Genomic DNA, 20,318 nt, shown 5'->3' with positions numbered 1-20,318 from the left:
TCCCTGAGCAAACTGTTGTAAGTCGAGGACTATCTGTAAAAGTTTGGCAATAAACGCTAAACTGTCTTGCGTTCTTGAATGTCAGCGTCCTGAAAAGGTGCTTTTTGGCACAGCCTTTTGTCTAATGTATTTGTATGGCAAAATCTGGACATATTTTCTTTTTGGCTTAATTTAGACTGGATGAGCCATATAGTTGCAGGAACCTCATATGTCTAGTCTAACAAAGAGAAGAACTAGGGGGTGACATCAATGCAGTCTTCCAATATTTGAGGGGCTGTCACAGAGAAGAGGGGGACAATCTATTCTCCAAAGCATCAGAGGGCAAGACAAGGAGTAACGGCTGGAAACTTATAAAAAGGGAATCAACTTAGACCTAAGGAGAAATTTCTCATCAGTGAGAGTAATCAACCTGTGAAAGGGCTTGAAGCCTTCAGTGATTATGGAAGTTTTCAACCGAGGAGATTGGACAACCATTTGTCTGGAATGGTCAGGGTCTCCTGCTTGAGCAGAGGGTTGGACTAGAAGACCTCCAAGGTCCCTTTCAAATCGGTTATGCTGTTACTGCTATTCTAATCTTTTAATTACCGTATTGTTGGTGATGATACGTGTGTCCGCAGGCAAACCGTTGGCCTTGTGCTTCTCAGCTGATACTTAGGCTTAACTAAAAGATGGCATGTGGTAAGAAAGAGATTAAAAACTTGCAATTGACAATGGATAGCAATTAAGTAGTCACAATTGTCACAACAGCTGGTATCTGATTCCTTTTCAGTGTCCCTCTTTGGGCTGTCAGTGGAAGAAAATAGTTGTAACTGTAGCTGAAGATTGGGTTGTGGGACCCTCGCTCTTCTCTGAGCTTGGTTGTTTTCTTGCAGACATTTCATAACCCAACTAGATAACATCATCAATATTAGAAAGAAGATTGCAGATTGCTCTCTGTTTATATACAAGTGCTTGCCCTGTTAGTGTTGGTGGCAGTGTTGTTTTCTTCATGGTAGTTCATTAATTAGGCTGTTGTTTACTGTCAGCTTCTTCGTCTGAGTTGATAGCTCCTTTGTTGGGGTGTCATTTACTTCTCGAGGAAATGTTTTTTTACCTGACTAGGGAACATCATCCCTGTTGGTGAATGTGGGATTTTCTCCCTGTTAATATATAGTCATTTGCTCTGCCAGTATTGGTTTTCTCTTTGGTAGTGCCTTGACTGTTTTTGCTGGACTGTTTGTGTGAATCGCTGCCTATCTGGATGTTAACACTAGTTCTGCTTGCCTGCAGGCATCCTTTAATTTGGGTTTTAAGATGTAGATGGACTCCACCATTGTGGCTTTTCAAAAATGGATTAGCGGTATAATTCTCTAAATAAAATAATAGTTACTTTCCATCCACTTGCTTGAGTTGCCTTTCAGCCTCATGAAGACATATGATTCTTTATGCAGGTAGTCACCGACTTATTTCCACAGTTGAGCCCAAAATTTCTGTTGTTAAGTGAGACATTTGTTAAGTTAGTTTTGCCCCATTTTACGACTTTTCTAACTACAGTTGTTAAGTGAATCACTGCAGTTGATAAGTTAGTAACACGTTGTTAAGTGAATCTGACTTCTCGATTCTGACTTTGCTTGTCAGAAGGTCATAAAAGGTGATCACATGACCCTGGGACACAGCAATGGTCATTAATATGAGCCAGTTGCCAAACTTCTGGATTTTGATCACATGAGCATGCCGATAAAATCCTATCAATTCTACACACTTCTTTGGGAATGTATCTTCACAGTGTCTATCAGTTTCTTTAATAATTGACATACAAATCAAGTTCAGTTAACAATTGTCATGCCTTGCAAAGGTTTAAAATCTGTGCTTAAAAAAAAGACACATTTTAAATAGCCCATAAACTGCTGGTTTGAACATCTCCAAGAGTCGGCCCAGACTCTTGAAATTCTTTATAAATTTCTGGAAATTCTGTATACATTTCTCTTAACTCTTCTTGTATAGGAGTCAATTGCCAATGCATCATCTTGAGCTTTCCATTTATTTGCTACCCTTTCAAAATTGTTGAGAATACTATAGGGGTTTTGTGAAGATTTTGGTACCCTAAGTTTGGTTGTTTTCTTGCAGACGTTACCCAACTAGGTAACATCTTCAATGAGTCTTCTTAGGGAGTCTTCCCTAAACTATATGTGAGAGAGAGAGCATTTAGGAGTGACTTGTAATTGTAACAGCAATTGTGCTTCGATATGAAGCACCTCTTCATGTTTTCTTTGATCTTCCTCCAACATTTAAGTCTCTACCTTCAACTTTATATAAATTTAATAAATTATTTTTATTTCATATTTTTTAACCTCCCATTTCCCTCAGAGAGGGGCTCTGGGCAAAATCTATCTATCTATCTTCTTCCATCTTCTTTCTTCTTTCTTCTTTTCTTCTTTCTTCTTTCTTCTTCTTCTTCTTCTTCTTCTTCTTATTATTATTATTATTATTATTATTATTATTATTATTATTATTCTATCTTCTTTCTTATTATTATATTTTTTATAAAAGGCTGTATGTATGTATGTTCCAGCATAACTCTGGAACGCCTTAAGCAATTTCAACCAAACTTGGTACACAGATGACTTACCCTCTGGAAACAAATACTGTGGGGGTAAGACTCCCCTAACACCCCACGGTGTGTGTGCGCGCGTGCCTTAATATGACTTCTGCCATGGTGACGGCTTCACAGGGCTTCCTCTTGTCGAGGAATAGAAGAATTGCGACACTGCACGACAGTACAACAGCGTGAGCCTTGACTACAGGATTTTCTAGTATAGGATTGGGATAAATAAATACTGGGGCAATGCAGGATTATCAGCTAGTAATTAATTAAGTAAACCTTTCCATCGTTCAATCTCTCTTGAACAGGTAGCTCTTCTTTCAGATATGCTCAAAGGTAGTTTATCTGTTTTCCTGCTTTTTTCATTGTGAGAAGATTAACATCAGTTTTTTGTGATTAACTGAATAGATTGGTTTATTTGAAATGACTTAAAATGTAATTGAAAGGGAAAATACCATGCGGAATCTTGCCTAAAATGCATATGTGTTATGTAGTTGTTCAGAGACTATTGTTATTAACTTTTAACATAATAATTAAAAAGTGATAAATCCCTATTGTGAATTAAAGAGGGGTTAACTAAATGATGTATAAGAAAAAGGGGCGGTACACTCAAATTAGTAATTAAAGGGGAATTTTTTTGAATTATTAGAATTAAGATGGAACTTTTGGAATAATGAAATAAAAGTATGCGATGAAATGGCAAATGTGACAGACAAAACATAAAGTACAATGAATATGAAGCTATGAGAATTATTTAAAGTAAAGAAAACCTGAAGCTATGAAGAGAAAATATATAAAATAAGTTTGAAGAATACAAGAATATTTGAAAAAAATTACAGAAAATATGAAATGTAATGATGATATGAAATCAAATTTGAAAGATTAATATGTAACCAAAGTCATGATTGTATGGAAATCTGAAAACCTGGAATCATGCTGTTCACTAAAAGAGATGTTTTTGTAATATAAAAATAGAAAACTTTTTACAAAGAAAATTGGAATTCTGACATGCCATGGGGAAATAGGCCACATTTATACCAATACCAATGTCCCTAACAAACAAATACACATAACAGAATAGTGTGTGCTGGGTCAGATTCATAGAGCCGTCATTGGTTGCGAGCTGCCGACCCGGCGCAGGCATACCAGCAGCTGCCAGTTGACACCGAGACTGCAGAGGCGCAAACCATCGTGACCCACCGGGGAGCGTTTCGCTGCAAGAGATTCCAATTTGGAGTCAGCGTGGCACTAGGGATGTTCCAGAGTCTAATGGAATGGCTATTGCAGGGAATAAAAGGGGTGGTGCCGTACTTCGATGATGTGTTGGTGTCAGCGAAAAACAAAAGCCAATTGGGGAGCCGCCTAAGGGAAGTCCTAAAAAAATTCAAAGACGCAGGACTCAAAGTAAAAAAGGAAAAGTGCCAACTATGCACTGAAAAAGTAGAGTTCCTGGGGTACCTGGTCGACAAAAACGGAATCCACCCAACAGAGAAAAAAATTAAAGCTATCGAGGAAGCCCCCAGACCACAAAATAAAGCGGAGTTACAGGCTTTCCTAGGACTGATTAACTTTTACAATGTTTTTCTGCCCCAGAAAGCAACAACGGCGGAACCACTTCATAGGCTACTGGACAAGACAGCCACCTGGTCCTGGGGAAAGTGGGAAGAAACCGCGTTCCAGAAAATAAAAGACTTCCTCACATCAGAATCAGTCCTCATTCAGTATAGTGAAACCCTACCACTGACGGTGACCTGCGACGCCTCACCATTCGGTGTCAGAGCCATACTGAGCCACACTCTGCCGGTCGGGAGAGAAGCACCCATTGCATACTTCTCCAAGACACTGTCCAAGGCAGAAAGGAACTATAGCCAGCTCGACAAAGAAGCGCTAGCAACGATCACCGGCGTGAAGTGGTTCCACGAGTACCTATACGGTAGGAACTTTTCACTTATCACTGACCACAAACCGCTCCTGGGGATCCTGGCAGGGAACAAGGCCACCCCTAACATCTTGTCACCATGGATAACGAGGTGGTCCGAGTTCCTTGCCGCCTACAGCTATCAATTAATACACCGCCCCGGGAAAAGCATCTCCCACGCAGACGCACTAAGCCGCGCCCCCCTGCCGGACCTGGAAGACAACCCGGCACCCACCACAGCCACCCTGCAAATAGAGACACTGCCCAACCCACCAATGACCGCGTCGGACATTGCCAGAGAGACTATCAAAGACAGGAAACTGGCACGAGTCTTGAGCTGGGTAGAAAAAGGGTGGCCGGAAACCGAGAGGGGCGATCAGTTTAAACCGTTCCGGAACTGGCAGACTGAACTATTTATGCAAAAGGGGTGTATTTTATTGGGGGACAGAGTGGTGGTTCTGGAAGCGTTACAAAAAACGGTATTGGGCATGCTGCACGCATGCACGCACGCATGCACGCACACACACACAGGGGAGGGAGGGAGGAGAGAGGGAGAGAGAGAGAGATCCTTGGAAGTTGGAAGAAGTTGGATGTTTTTGGCTTAGCATCTTGGCTGAATTCAATTTCTGTAGTTTATAATAGCTTATAGCTAATGTGTCCCATAAACCAATAGGCTTATTTGAGTTGAGAAATTAGAAATCATATCCAAATCAGACTAGCACTGATGATGTTACTTACTGCAGTTGGGTAAGGTAATGTCCACAAGAAAATAACCAACCATCAAGGGCTCTACAAATCCTATCCTGTCTGATATGTGCCACAGGGACACATATGCCATCACACAGGATGAAAACGGTATCTGGACGCAGAGGTTGATACTTGTATGTTACAGGTAGCTTTTGCAGATGACAAATGAGAATCAGAAGTCTCTTAACAACTGGCTTGTTAGAAGTTATCTGAAACTGGATTTGTATGAAACCTCTACACAAAGGATATCTAACTGTAGCAACTTTAAGACCTGTGGACTCTGGACGGTTTAGGTCCGTTGGGACCGTCCAGAGGCAAAGATATCGGCTGCAATCTCAGACCTCCGAGATTGCATGCCGTATTGTCGCGACGTCAGCTCCGCCCACCAGGAAAGCAGAAACCAGGAGAGCTTGTCAATCAGAAAGATTGGCGGTTCAAATCCCCAGCACCACGTCACGGAGTGAGCTCCCATTACTTGTCCCAGCTTCTGCCAATCTAGCGGTTTGAAAGCACATAAAAACGCATGTAGAAAAATTGGGACCCCTTTGGTGGGAAGGGAACAGCGTTCCATGCGCCTTTGGCGTTTAGTCATGCCAGCCACATGACCACAGAGACGTCTTTGGACAGCGCTGGCTCTTCGGCTTTGTAACGGAGATGAGCACCACCCCCTGGAGCTGGAAACGACTAGCACGTTATGTGTGAGGGGAACCTTTACTTTTACCTTATACCTTTAAAGCCATACAGTGAATTGTTAGATCTTTCCATTTTTAGGTGCTTGTTAAAAGACTAGATGTCTCAGACATTCTGAATTCCATGAGAAGAGGTGCCAGCATTGATAATACCGTGGTGTGCATTCAAACTCAGACACATCATAAAACAGTCAGGTGCCAGATTGGATCATAGGAAGCATTGCGTCAAAGCATTTATTGATTTTAGCGTATGTATGTATGTATATATTCTGGTTCTCCAGAAGCTTCAGAAACTGCAGATTATTCCTGGGGGAATTTTTCGTCCCGCTTCTCAAATGGTCCACTTGGCTGGTTAGGGAATGGGGTAGCAAGCCTTGTTGGCAATGCCTAATTGATTTGATCCTTGTTCCAAGAGCATGTATCCGTCGTCTCCCCAAACATGAGACCAACTGTGAAGAAACGCATGCAAGACATTTATTTCAAAAATGTGTACGGCAGGGGTCCCCAACCTCCAGGCCGTGGACTGGAACCGGTCTGTGGCCCAGAGGTGGTATTCAGTGGGTTCTGACCAGTTCTGGAGAACTGATAGTGGAAATTTTGAGTAGTTCGGAAACCGGCAAATCCCGCCTCTGACTGGCCCCGCCCCCATCTATTCTCCGCCTCCCATTGAGTCCCAGCTGATTGGCTGGGTCTCCTTTGGTTGCCCTGCACAGGAGAACAGAGCTGGAAAGCAGGTTAGTGGGGGTGAGGAGGGAATGGGGATTTTGCACAGGATCCTTCCCCTGCATGCCCACCAAGCCACACCCACCAAGCCATGCCACACCCATCAAGCAATGCCCGCAGAACCGGTAGTAAACATTTTTGAATCCCACCACTGCCGTGGCCCATTGGAAATTGGGCCGCACAAGCGGTGGGCGAATAGGTAAAGGTTCATTTGCGCATGTGCGGGAACTAGACCGCACATATGAAACCATTCGCCCCACCCACTCCACCCCCGTTGCTGCTGCTGGTCCATGGAGCTAGAATTGTTGGGGAGTGCTGGTATAGGGAATCATGCCGACTGGGGAACTCTGGGGGTTGCAGTCCCTGCATCTTCAAGCAGCTAAGGTTGAGACAATCTGCAATAGTAGAAGCTCCCCTCTAGTGACCTCCCCTGCCAGCGTCCCCTTCCCTTCACTGACCTGTTCTTCACAATCCAATGCTTGGTGCTGTTATAACCAACCACTAGCATGGCATGAGTTAAGCGTGAGTCTCCAACCCAGGGATTTTTAAAGATACCTAGAGAAAGAGGAACAAGAAAACATTTAACAGATTAACAGAGTGGGAAGGGACCTTGTAGGTCATCTAGTTCTAATCCAACCCCCTGCCCAAGCAGGAGACGCTACACCATTATCTGACAGAGGGCAGACCAGTCTCTTCTCGAAAGCCTCCAGTGATGAAGCTCCCACAATTTCCGAAGGCAATTTCTGTTCCATGGGTGGATTGTCCTCATGGTCAGGAAATTCCTCCTTATTTCTAGGTAGAATCTCTCCTTGCTCAGTTTCCATCCATTATTCTTTGTCTGGCCTTCAGGTGCTTTGGAAAACAGCTTGAGCCCCTCAAATAGCAATAGCACTCAGACTTATATACTGCTTCATAGTGCTTTTACAGCCCCTTACAGAGTCAGCCTATTGCCCCCAACAATTTTGGGTCCTCAAATCACTCAACTGAGAAGGACAAAAGGCTGAGTCAACCTTGAGCCTGGTGAGATTTGAACTGGCCAAACTGCAGTCAGCTGGCAGTCAGCAGAAATAGCCTGCAGTACTGCATTATCACCACTGTACCGCCGTGGCTCAGCATTGGAACATTTGGTTAAATGAAACATCCATGCTTCTTTGAGAGATCATCTGGATTTCCAAAAAGGACAGCCAGGAATGTCACCACCATAGAATTTACTCTTTTTAATGGGAGCACCTCTCATGTAAAACAGGCACTCCTGAAGAGGCTTTTACCTAAAGCTCTTCAGATATTTTTCAAGGAAAGTATGTCTTCCTACCTGGGCTAATAATATTCACCCTCATACACAAGTTGAAGATTGCCCATCTATGGTGTTGGATAAAGGAACATTCAAAGGAACCTTCAAAGTTCAAATGTTCTGACCTCGGCTTCCCCAAAAAGCATTAAGCCAATTCTTTGTCCCGGCAAAACCCCTTTTATTAAATGAAGGTGAATTTCTTGCATTCACATTCAGCCAAAGGCTTGGCAAACAGTCTTTCAAGGGTCTAATTAGGAGCACAGACCTTATCTAGCCTGGAGAGCTGCCAAGTAAATATTTCCAAACGCAGTGCTGACAAGGAAGGATTTGGCAGAGAGTCACAGGCAGATCTTCACACTGCTGCAACGAAGGAATTGTTTCCTGCAAAAGCCCCCTCCCCTTTTGCTTCTCTTTTAATCCCTATGGGAGGGGCCATTCACCGTCCACCTGTGGCCTTACTCCCATGTCGACCCTGAGTTCGTAATTGTTCTTTCCTTTTGGCACATGCGCAGGCTGGGAAACGGCTCCTGCTGCTCCCCCGCCTCACTGCTGTCTGAGCCCGAAGGCAGCTGATGACTGCCAGCCTGCCCTGGCCCCATCTCTGCACCTGACGCAGAGCCCTTGTCTGAGCCTTCCTCAGCCTCCAGGACTGGCCCAGGTTCCGCCCCAACCTCCTCACTACTGTCCGACTCTGCTGCCAGCTCCTCAGCCCGGCCACAACAGAGCCCGCCCCCTTCCTATTCTGCAGAAACCTTACCCGACTTGTAAAAGTGAAACTCAGAGCTCCGAGCATCCACTCCGACAGCAATTGGGCCAACCGTGGCCACCGCCTCCAGGAGGGCCTTTTCATCTCCTGTCAGGATGAGCCCCATTGTGGAACACTTCGTGATAGAATTCTCAGCTTCATAACGACATTTATAATCGTCCTGCAGAAAAATAAAGAGCGACCGGAGTTAGTCCCAAAGAGAATACAGAATAAGAGAGTTAGAAGGTCCTCTTGTCCACTTGCATTAACAGAGGGATCTAATCAAGATCAAGGGAGGTACTAATACCACTCTCTTAAAGCCTTAGTAAGACCACACCTGGAGTCCTGCATCCAGTTTTGGTCACCACAGTATAAAAAAAGAGGTTGAGACTCTAGGAAAAAGTGCAGAGAAGAGCAACCAGGATGATTAGGGGAATGGAGACTAAGGCATATGAAGAACGGTTGCAGTAACTGGGCCTGGCTAGTCTAGCAAAGAGAAGGACCAGGGGAGACATGAGAGCAGTCTTCCAATATTTGAGGGGCTGCCCCAGAGAGGAGGGAAGGGGGTCAAGCTATTTTCTAAGGCACCCAAAGGCCAGAGAAGGAATAATGGATGGAAACTGAACACGGAGAGATTCAACCTAGAAATAAGGAGACATAGTTTGAAGCACACACAGGAAGACATAGTGAATTACCTTTCCATCATATGGGTAGTTTTCCTCTGAATTGATCCCTCCTGTCTCCTGCACGTATTCAAAAGCTTGGGGCATAAGTCCACCATTGCACCCACCACTCCCCTGCTCCTTAGAACAGTCGATCAGATTTTGTTCGCTCAGCGAGACCAGCTTCCCCGTCTTCTTGAAATGCATGCCTTCCAGAGCACCAGTGGCACTGAAGGCCCAGCAAGAGCCACAAGAACCCTGTGCAAAAACAAAGCTGCAATGACGTACGGAGCAACCCGACTTGATGTTACTTGTTTGCAGTTCTTGGTAGTAGGCAGCTGGACAAGATATGAGTTCCGATAGGGGAGAGAATATATGCATCTCGGGGTTGTAAGGAAGTCTCCTTGGTGCTCTCTGAACTTGACTGATTTTTTTGCAGACCTTTCATGACCCAACTAGGTAACACCATCAGTTCTAGACTAGAGTGGGGTTTGGGAGTAGAGGAGGAGGAGGAGGAGGGGGGAGGGGAGGGGAGGGGGAGGGAGGAGGAGGGGAGGAGGGGGAGGGGAGGGAGGAGGAGGAGGAGGAGGGGCAGGGGAGGGGAGGAGGAGGGGAGGGGAGGAGGGGAGGAGGAGGGAAGGAGGAGGGGAGGAGGAGGGGCAGGAGGGGGGGGAGGAGGAGGGGAGGGGAGGAGGAGGAGAGGGGAAGGAGGAGGGGGAGGAGGAGGGGAGGAGGGGAGGAGCAGGAGGAGGAGGGGGAGGAGGAGGGGGCAGGAGGAGGGGGGAGCAGGAGGAGGGGAGGGGGAGCAGGAGGAGGGGGGAAGGAGGAGGGGGAGGAGGAGTGCTATTTTCTGAGCTTGGGCATTTTCTTGCAGACGTTACATTACCCAACCAGGTAACATTATCAGTGCTAGAGAAGTTTTCTTTTTCTATATGAGTTCCAGCGTCATTGAAGCTTCCAAGGTGCAGTTTAGAGAGGAAAGAATTTAGTTTCATCTCCAAGTTTTCATGAATCCACTAAATGCTGACTTGGGTCTAAATAGGCAAATCACAACACCCTTCTTTTCCTTAAAAGCATCTCTACATCACTCCTCAATTTATGCTTTATCCACCCAGGCTATTCAGCACTCACCTGATCTTTGACCTCAGTCACTGCACCTTTGGCTCGCCAGTCCACCCCAGTGGGAATCTGCGGGTTTTTTGAGGATTTGAACACGACTACGTTCTTTAGAGTAGCAAGATCCATGTCAGGAAGCAAGCAATCCAGCCTCTCGTTAATCTCTTCATTAGTCTGAGGATTGCAAAGAGTATCAAATTCAAACATCAGTTACCGGAGCCAGTTTGGTCTTGTAGTTTAGGCGCCAGGCTAGAAGCAAGAAAACTTGTGAGTTCTAGTCGCATCTTAGGTATGAAAGCTAGCTGTGTGACTTTGGGCCAATCACCAGGAGTCTGTGAGTTCTAGTCCCGCCTTAGGCATGAAAACTGGCTGGCTGACTTTGAGCCAAACACCAGGAGAAGGTGAGTTGTAGTCCCACCTTAGGTATGAAAGCTGGCTGGCTGACTTTGGGACAATCACGAGGTGAGTTCTAGTCCTGCCTTAGACACGAAAGTTGGCTGGGTGACTTTGTCCCTTTCTCTCTCTCTCAGCACAATCCACCTCACAGGATTGTTGTCGGGAAAATAGGAGGAGGAAGGTATCTTGGAAACTGCCTTGAATTATTTGTAAACAAAAACCAAAAAAAATGAGGAAGGCAGGATATAAATTAATTGAATTAAATGGACTAAAAACTGCTCCGGTTCATTGACTGAGATGGGCACCTATAGAAACTGAACGTACAAACATCTCTGCCTAGTAAATAAATAAAAACTAGCCTTGATCCAGACTTACCAAATCACCAAAGTGATTCATCCCAAGCTTGTAGGTGTGTTTTCCCCGGTCAGCCTGGCTGTTATGGTCTTGGATCATTTGCAAATTCTCCTCCCACACGGCTCTTCGAAAAGATTCTTCGTCCTGCTGGGAAGCCAAACCAGGAAAACCTCTTAGTCCCACCTGCCTAAAAAAGTGGCCCTTGAAAGGCTACAACGAGTGCCCTTTTCTTCCATAAAATGGTTGCCAGGCTAGAATTTAATCGTCCAGGAGTGGACCAAAAAAACTCTTTCCATTTCCAGTTAATATACAGCACAGTATTCCTCACCAAACCCTCTGAAGACAGATAGTGGAAAATAACATTGCCAGAAGAAGACCAGGGGGAGACATGATAGCAGTCTTCCAATATTTGAGGGGCTGCCACAGAGAATAACAGAAGAACAGAGTTGGAAGGGACCTTGGAGGTCTTCTAGTCCAACCCCCTGCTCCAGCAGAAGACCCTCTGCCATCCTGGTCCAATGATTGTCCGATCCTTTCTCTTTTTTTTGTAAAAAAAATAAATTGTTATTTTTATATTTCAAAAGCATCTCTTTGGGTGAACAGCGTGATTCCAGGTTTTTACGTTTCCATACAAACCTTAGTTACATATTCATCTTTCCCACTCAATTTTGTATCGTATCATTTACATTTCATATTTTTCTGTAAATTTCCTCAAATATTCTTATATTCTTCACATTGATTTTATATATTTTCTATTCATATCTTAACTTATTTCTTTTTTATTTAAGTAATTCTCCTGTCTTCATATTCATTATACTTTTATCTGTCATATTTACAATTTCATCGCACTTTTATTTCATTATTTAAAAAGTTCTGTCTTAATTCTAATAATTCAAAAAATTCCCCCTTTAATTGCTAACTAATTTGAGTGTACCACCCCTTTACCTTATACATCATATAATTAACTCCTATTTGATTCATAACAATGATTTATCATAATATAGTCACTTTTTAGTTATCGCTTTATAAGTTGTCCAATCCTTTCTTGAGAATCTCCAGTGATGAAGCAGCCACAACTTCTGGAATCAAACCCTTCCACTGGTTCATTGATCTGGGAATTACTGAATAGCAGGGTTATTAGGGACCTTGGAGGTCATCTAGTCCAACCCCCTGCTTGAGCAGACCTTATCCCCAATTCTGAGTGATTTGCAAGGATGCCACGTGCCAGACAGGAGGGGGGGGGTCACACTATTTTCCAAAGCACCTGAAGACAGGACAAGAAACAACGGATGGCAACTAACCAAGGAGAGAAGCAACCTAGAACTAAAGAGAAACTATCTAACAATGAGGAGAATTAACCAGTGCAACGGTTTACTTCCAGAAATTGTGGGTGCTCCATCACTGGAGGTTTTCAAGAAGAGATTAGATAGCCATTTGTCTGGAATGGAATACTTGAGCAGGGGGGGTGGACTAGACGATCTCTAAGGTTTCCTCCAACTCTGTTATTTTGTTATTCTATTAAAACATTATGGAGTGGTATATGTCTAAATGCTATTGCTATTATGAGTGCAGAGAAGAGCAACCAGGATGATGAGGGGACTGGAGGCTAAAACATATGATGAACAGTTGCAGGAACCGGGCCTGGCTGGTCTAGTGAAGAGAAGGATCAGGGGAGACAGGAGAGCAATATTCCAGTATTTGAAGGGTAACCACAAAGAAGAGGGGTGGGCGTGTCAATTTATTTTCTAAAGTACCAGAAGTCAAGACAAGAAACAACAGATGGAAATGGATCAAGGAGAGGAGCAACTTGGAATGAAGGCAAAACTTTCTAACAGTGAGGACAATTAACCAGTGGGACTGCTTTGCCTTCAGAAATTGTAGGTGCTTCATCACTGGAGGTTTTTAAGAAGAGACTGGACAGCCACTTGTCTGGAATGGTATGGAGTCTCCTGCTTGAGCAGGGGGTTGGACTAGAAGACCTCCAAGGTCCCTTCCCACTCTATTCAGCTTGATTCTTTTGACTTCTAGTGGAGCAAACTCACCAAGGCGTATTCTTTATTGTGAGTGGCCTTCCAGTCTTTCCATGTTCCCTCCAGGGTCGGATCCAGAGCTGTGGACAAGGTTTGCAAGAAGACCAACCAGGCCAGGGCCACCACCGAGATGGACAACATTGTCTCTTTCTAGAAGAAGAAAAAGAATCGAAGAACTCAGAGAACAGGATCAACGGGGCAGGCATGCTAAAATTGGCAAGCCAGCAAGATTATTTCAACGAGAAATAAAAGTATTTCAGGAGCAGAGTCTTCCCCTCCTCAGAATACCTTATGCCACACCAGGCTTGAAATTTGGGGACCTAGACAACTTAGAACTACGCCGCCTACGGTCTGACCTAAGCTTAGTACACAAAATTGTCCGCTACAACGTTCTACCTGTCAACAACTACCGTACTTCAGCTTCAACCACAATAATACACAATGGGCAAACAAATAGATACAAACTCAAGGTAAACCGCTCCAAACTGGATTGCAGAAAATACGACTTCAGCAACAGAGTGGGTCAATGCTTGCAACTCACTATCTGACTCGGTTGTTACATCCTCAAACCCCCAAAACGTTAACCTTAAACTGTCTACCATGGACCTCGCTCCATTCCTAAAAGGTCTGTAACGGGCCATGCGTAAGTGCACCAGTATGCCTACCATCCCTGTCCTACTGTTCCCATTTATCCGTACTCATTCATTATGGATCTACTTAGACCCATTTATACTTATATGTTTATATGTTATGTTCATACTTATACTTGTTTTCTCATACACGCTTGACAAACTAAACTAAAAAATAAATTACCGGTGGGCTACTGATTCCTCCATCCCTGATATTGAATAATAAAACAATTCTATATAAATTGCATAGTATATACTGTAGACCTGTATACTGCCAGAGTTAAAAAGTGGGCTGTGAAAATATCTACAGACCCCTCACATCCTGGACATAAACGGTTTCAACTCCTTCCCTCAAAACGAGGCTATAGAGCCCTGAACACCAGAACAACTAGACACAACGACCATTTTTCCCCCCGAGCCATCACTCTGCTAAACAAATAATTCCCTCAACACTGTCCAACTATTCACAAAATCTGCACTACTATTACTATTAACCTTCTCATCACTCCTTATCACCCATCCCCTCCCACTTGTGACTGTATGACTGTAACTTTGTCACTTGTATCCTTACGATTTATATTGACTGTTTCCTAATATGATTTGATTGCTTATTTGTACCCTATGACAATTATTAATGATCCTTGACTCTTGACGAATGTATTTTTTCTTTTATGTACACTGAGAGCATTTGCACCGAAGACAAATTCCTTGTGTGTCCAATCACACTTGGCCAATAAGGAATTCTATTCTTTTCCATTCTATTCCATTCTTTTACGTTCTATTCCACTATACTCTATTCCTGTTCTATTGTATTCCTGTTCTAGTCTATTTTATTTTCTATTCTACTTTTCCTTTTCCTTTTCCTATTCCTAATTCCATTCCATTCCATTCCATTCCATTCCATTCCCATTCCATTCTATTCTATTCTATTCTATTCTATTCTATTCTATTCTATTGCTGCCAATAAATACATGGACCAGATAAGTTAAGTTACCTTGGAAATATTTGGAGAATCTAATCCAAAGGTCTCCAAACTTGGCAACTTTAAGACTTGTGCTATGCTGGCTGGACAATTCTGGGAATTGAAGTCCACAAGTCTTAAAGTTGCCAAGTTTAGGGACCCCTAATCTAGTCTAATGGCAGCTGGAAAAATAAAGTGTGGCTTTGTAAGAACGACATAGAGAGGATGTTAGCAAGAAAACGGAGACCTCACCTCAAGCAGGCGTCCTACGGAAGGCGAAAAGGCAGTTGTTCAAACTTCAGCAGCCCCCTTTTTATATAAAAGCAGATTGTATAAAATAAAAGTCACTGCCCACTGCCTTTAACGGATTCCTGCAAGGGAATGCCAATCATGTCTCTGGATATCTTCAGAGAGCCGTGTTTTTTGTCTAAATAAGATAATTTAATCTCAATCTTTTCAATCTCTCTTGTGAGGGGCCTCTTGTGTTGGAAAGAGACCCTCTACAGCTAAAAATAGCTGCAAAAAACCCACTGTTCAAATTGCTGATCTGATGTGTATCTCCTATCTCTGGAAACTTCCCTGGTTTTCTGCGGTTGCAACAGTTTTAATGTCCTAAAAAGATAATTGCTATCTAGCTTCTGGGTCTATCTTGATTCTTCCAAGAAGCATGTACTGCTCCACTCTGCTCCTTCCCCCTCCACAAGCAGGAGATTCAAAATCAACTGCAGTTATTATTAACTGTGGGGGAATATGTCAATTGTGAGTCCATCTTAATTTGGGCAACTGAGGGTTGGGTTCTTCAACCATGAGCCATGTTACAACGAATGATATTATTAAGCCTCTTGGTTTACCTTTTCCAGACCTGTGTTCTACGGGTTTTACCTAGCATGTAAAGATTTTGCAAACATCTACGTAAGGGATCTTCAAACTTGACTGCTTTAAGACTTATGGACTTCAACTCCCAGAATTCCTCCTCCAGTCATGTTAGCTCAGGAATTCTTGGAGTTGAAGCCCACAAGTCTTAAACTTGCCATGTTTGAAGACCCTTGATCTACCTGTTAGCATTTATTTGATAAAGTAGACCGTAATCTACTATTTGATAAAATAGAAAAATGTGGGTTGACAGCATGGATTCGCAATAGGCTGACCAACTGTACTCAACGTGTAGTTCTCAATGGAACTGCATCTACAGGGAGAGGAGTATGCAGTGGGGCACCCCAAAGCTCTGTTTTAGGCCCCGTACTCTTTAACATCTACATCAGTGATGTGGATGAGGGGATCAAATTTGCAGGCGACACCAAACTGGCAGGACTAGCCAATGCTGTAGAAGATAGGCTTAAGATCCAGAAGGATCTTGGCCGACTTGAACACTGGGCGCTATCTAACAAAATCAAATTCAACGGTGAAAAAAGTAAGGTTCCACATTGAGCCAAGAAAACCCAAATGCACAGGTATGGCATAGGTCAAGGGTCTTCAAACTTGGCAAGTGTAAGACTTGTGGACTTCAGCTCCCAGAATTCCTGAGCTAACCTGACTGGAGGAGGAATTCTGGGAGTTGAAGTCCACAAGTCTTAAAGCTGTCAAGTTTGAAGACCCCAGGCATAGGTGGTACCTGGCTCAACAGTAGTAACTGTGAGAGGGATCTTGGAGTCCTAGTGGACAACCACTTCAATATGAACCAGCCATGTGCTGCAGCTGCCAAAAAAGCCAACACAGTTCTAGGCTGCATCAACAGAGGGGCAGAATCAAGATTACATAAAGTGTTGATACCACTTTATCAACACTTTTTTATATTCCAAGTGTGGCCTCACCAAGGCATTATTTATAAGGAGTGCAGAGAAGAGCAACTGAGATGATTAGGGGACTGGAAGCTAAAACATATAAAGAATGATTGCTGGAATTGGGTATGTCTAGTCTGATGAAAAGAAGGATTGGGGGGGACGAGGACATGATAGCAGTCTTCCAATATCTCAGGGGTTGCCCCAAAGGAGAGGGTGCTCCAAAGCACCTGAAGGCAGGACAAGAAGCAATGGATGGAAATTAATCAAGGAGAGAAGCAACTTAAAACCATAGGATCAAAGAACCATAGAAATAGAGAATCATAGAATCACAAAACATAGAATCATCATAGTATAAAATTACAGAACCATAGAACACAGAATCGTAGAACCATAGAGCTATGGAAAAACAGAATATAGAATCACAAAACTATAGAACAGGGGTCCCCAAACTTGGCAACTTTAAGACTTGTGGACTTCAACTCCCAGAATTCCCGAGCTAACATGACTGGAGAAGAAATTTTGGGAGCTGAAGTCCACAAGTCTTAAAGCTGTCAAATTTGTTTTTTTTTTTTTCTAAATTTTTTATTGATTTTTAAAGACAGACATAAACAAACAAAACATAAAAACATTAACCTTTCTTCCATGAGTATACAAGCAGTGTGCCAGTTGGTTTACAATTTTTGTGTGCATCCATTTCATAGTCATCAATTACAGTTACATTGCATAATAACTCATATTCTCAATCAGAAATTAAGTACCCTAGTATCATTATTAATCAATCACTTGACAATAATTTTATTATTCATATTTTTCAAGATAATTATAATTTACTTAGTATCATTTTGTAACAATTCATGTAATCTTCCCGAATCTATCCTAAAAGTTTTTTATAGTAAAAGAAAAGAAAAAAACATCTTTATATATTTATTATTTTCTAAAATTCTACATATTTCATTATTGTATTTTATTATCTAACAATTGATAGAAAAGATCCCAAAATTTATAAAATTGTTTATCCTCTTGCTCTCTAATTTCAAATGTCAATCTACTCATTTCAGCACATTCCAATATTTTCTTTAATGATTTCCTCCTGTGATGGTATTTTCTCATTTTTCCAGTTTTTAGCAAATACAATCCTAGCCGCTGTTAATACATTTACAATTGGGTATTTCAAATCTTTGCTATATGTATCAGGTAAAATTCCCAATAAAAATATCTCTGGTTTCAAATCTATATGTTTTTTTGTCATTTTTCCCAACCATATGTGGATTTTAGTCCAGTATTTTCTAGCATCCGCACAAGTCCACCACATATGGTAATATGAGCCAGGTATCTGATGACATTTCAACATTTTTCGGATTTGTACTAGAACATTCTTGCTATTCTTGTTGGGGGAAAGTACCACCTGTAAAACATCTTATACAAATTTTCTTTATATGCTGTTGACATTGTCATTTTATAATTTTGAGACCACAATTTTTGCCATTTCTCTAAATCAATCCAATATCCAAAATTCTTCCCCCAAGCAATCATAGTTTCTTTGACTTGTTCTTCTTCTAGTTTAATTTCTAGTAAATAACCATACAGTTTTTTAATCACCTTTTCATCAGTACCTGTCAAAATCTTATCTAAATCAGTCAATTTGTCTTGGAATCCTTTAAAGCTGTCAAATTTGAAGACCCCTGGTATAGGAGGAAATTCTTCGATTTGAGATTTCATCATTGGAGAATAAGTTCTGCCCTGTCTAAGGGCAAACACTACTGGTTGGTTATTGTTTTGTTTTACTTTTTGACGAAATGTTTTTACTGTTTCAAATGTTTTCAGAATTTTAATTGTAATCGGGGTTTTGAATTGTGAGCTGCCCAGAGTCGTTTGCTAAGATGGGCAGGTAGAGAAATAAGAAAGAAAGACGGGCTGTCCAGACTATCTTAAAAACCTCCAGTGTTGGAGCATTTGCAAGTTCTGGAGGCAAGTTGTTCCACAGATTAATAGTTCTAACTGTCAGGTAATTCTTCCTTAGTTCTAGATTACTTCTCTCCTCATTAGTTTCCATCCTGATTGCTTCTTGTCCTGCCTTTTTTTTTTTTTTTGAAAACAATTTTATTAGTTTTTAAAAACAAACAAACAAACAAAACATAAAAACATCCAGCTTTCTTTCATAAATATACAAACAGTGTGTCGGTTGGTTTACCAGTTTTTGTGCATTCATTTCGTAGTCTAATATTAACTCATATTATCAATCAAAAATTATATACCCTAGTATCACTATCAAACAATCATTTGACTATGATTTTATTCATTCATACTTTACGAGATAACTATAATTTACTTAATTTATTTTATAACAAATCATATAATCATACCAAATCTATCCTAAAGACATTTTATAAATGTGATATTAAATAAGAAAAAAAATATCTCTTTATATATTCATTATTATCTAAAATTCTAAATATTCTATTATTGTATTTTTATCATCCAACCATTGATAGAAAAGGTCCCAGATTTTATAAAATTGTTTATCCTCTTGTTCTCTAATTTCAAATGTCAATCTACTCATTTCAGCACATTCCAATATTTTCTTAATGATTTCCTCCTGCGATGGTATTTTCTCATTTTTCCAGTTTTTAGCAAATACAATGCTAGCCGCTGTTAATACATTTACAATTGGGTATTTCAAATCTTTGCTATATGTATCAGGTAAAATTCCCAATAAAAATATCTCTGGTTTCAAATCTATATGTTTTTTTGTCATTTTTTCCAACCACATGTGGATTTTAGTCCAGTATTTTCTAGCATCCGCACAAGTCCACCACATATGGTATTATGAGCCAGGTATCTGATGACATTTCCAACATTTTTCGGATTTGTTTTAGAACATTCTTCCTATTCTTGTTGGGGGAAAATGCCACCTGTAAAACATCTTATACAAATTTTCTTTATATGCTGTTGACATTGTCATTTTATAATTTTGAGACCACAATTTTTGCTATTTCTCTAAATCGATCCCATATCCAAAATTCTTCCCACAAGCAATCATAGTTTCTTTAACTTGTTCTTCTTCTAGTTTAATTTCTAATAAATAACCATACAGTTTTTTAATCACCTTTTCATCAGTACCTGTCAAAATCTTATCTAAATCAGTCAATTTGTCATAGAATCCTTTAAAGCTGTCAAATTTGAAGACCCCTGGTATAGGAGGAAATTCTTTGATTTGAGATCTCATCATTGGAGAATGCTGGTTGGTTATTGTTTTGTTTTATTTTTTGACAATATATTTTTACTGTTTCGAATGTTTTCAGAATTTTAATTGTAATAGGTGTTTTGAATTGTGAGCTGCCCAGAGTCGTTTGCTAAGATGGGCAGCTAGAGAAATAAGAAAGAAAGACGGGCTGTCCAGACTATCTTAAAAACCTCCAGTGTTGGAGCATTTGCAAGTTCTGGAGGCAAGTTGTTCCACAGATTAATAGTTCTAACTGTCAGGAAATTCTTCCTTAGTTCTAGATTGCTTCTCTCCTTCATTAGTTTCCATCCTGATTGCTTCTTGTCCTGCCTTGAGGTGCTTTGGAGAATAGCTTGACTCCCTCTTCTTTGGGGCAGCCCCTGAGATATCGGAAGACTGCTATCCTGTCTCCCCTAGTCCTTCTTTTCATTAGACATACCCAGTTCCAGCCCCTGTTCTTTATATGGTTTAG

The 20,318-nt window shown here is 41.6% G+C and overlaps 1 protein-coding gene across 2 annotated transcripts; it reads right to left on the bottom strand.

Moving 5' to 3' along the window:
* Positions 1-6,143: 6,143 nt before the first annotated feature.
* Positions 6,144-15,248, bottom strand: LOC113429800 (cathepsin L2-like). Of its 2 annotated transcripts, none has more exons than XM_087952094.1 (8): positions 15,095-15,248; positions 13,265-13,402; positions 11,244-11,369; positions 10,488-10,646; positions 9,390-9,614; positions 8,707-8,875; positions 7,117-7,213; positions 6,144-6,384 (listed from the first exon to the last, which is right to left on the bottom strand). In XM_087952094.1, the coding sequence occupies exons 2-8, from the start codon at positions 13,391-13,393 to the stop codon at positions 6,288-6,290; spliced, it is 1,002 nt and encodes a 333-aa protein (XP_087808220.1). In that variant the 5' UTR covers positions 13,394-13,402; positions 15,095-15,248; the 3' UTR covers positions 6,144-6,287. The 2 variants fall into 2 exon arrangements, with proteins under 2 accessions (XP_087808220.1, XP_087808229.1); XM_087952103.1 differs by having other exon boundaries at positions 11,244-11,366; positions 15,095-15,224.
* Positions 15,249-20,318: the final 5,070 nt, after the last annotated feature.

Source organism: Notechis scutatus, chromosome 1 (genome assembly GCF_049901735.1).
Source record: "Notechis scutatus isolate UNSWTSFEM ecotype Mainland chromosome 1, rNotScu1.2, whole genome shotgun sequence".
Classification (NCBI taxonomy): domain Eukaryota; kingdom Metazoa; phylum Chordata; class Lepidosauria; order Squamata; family Elapidae; genus Notechis; species Notechis scutatus.
The sequence above is the reverse complement of the archived record's forward strand: the minus strand, read 5'-3'. Positions and strand labels throughout refer to the sequence as shown.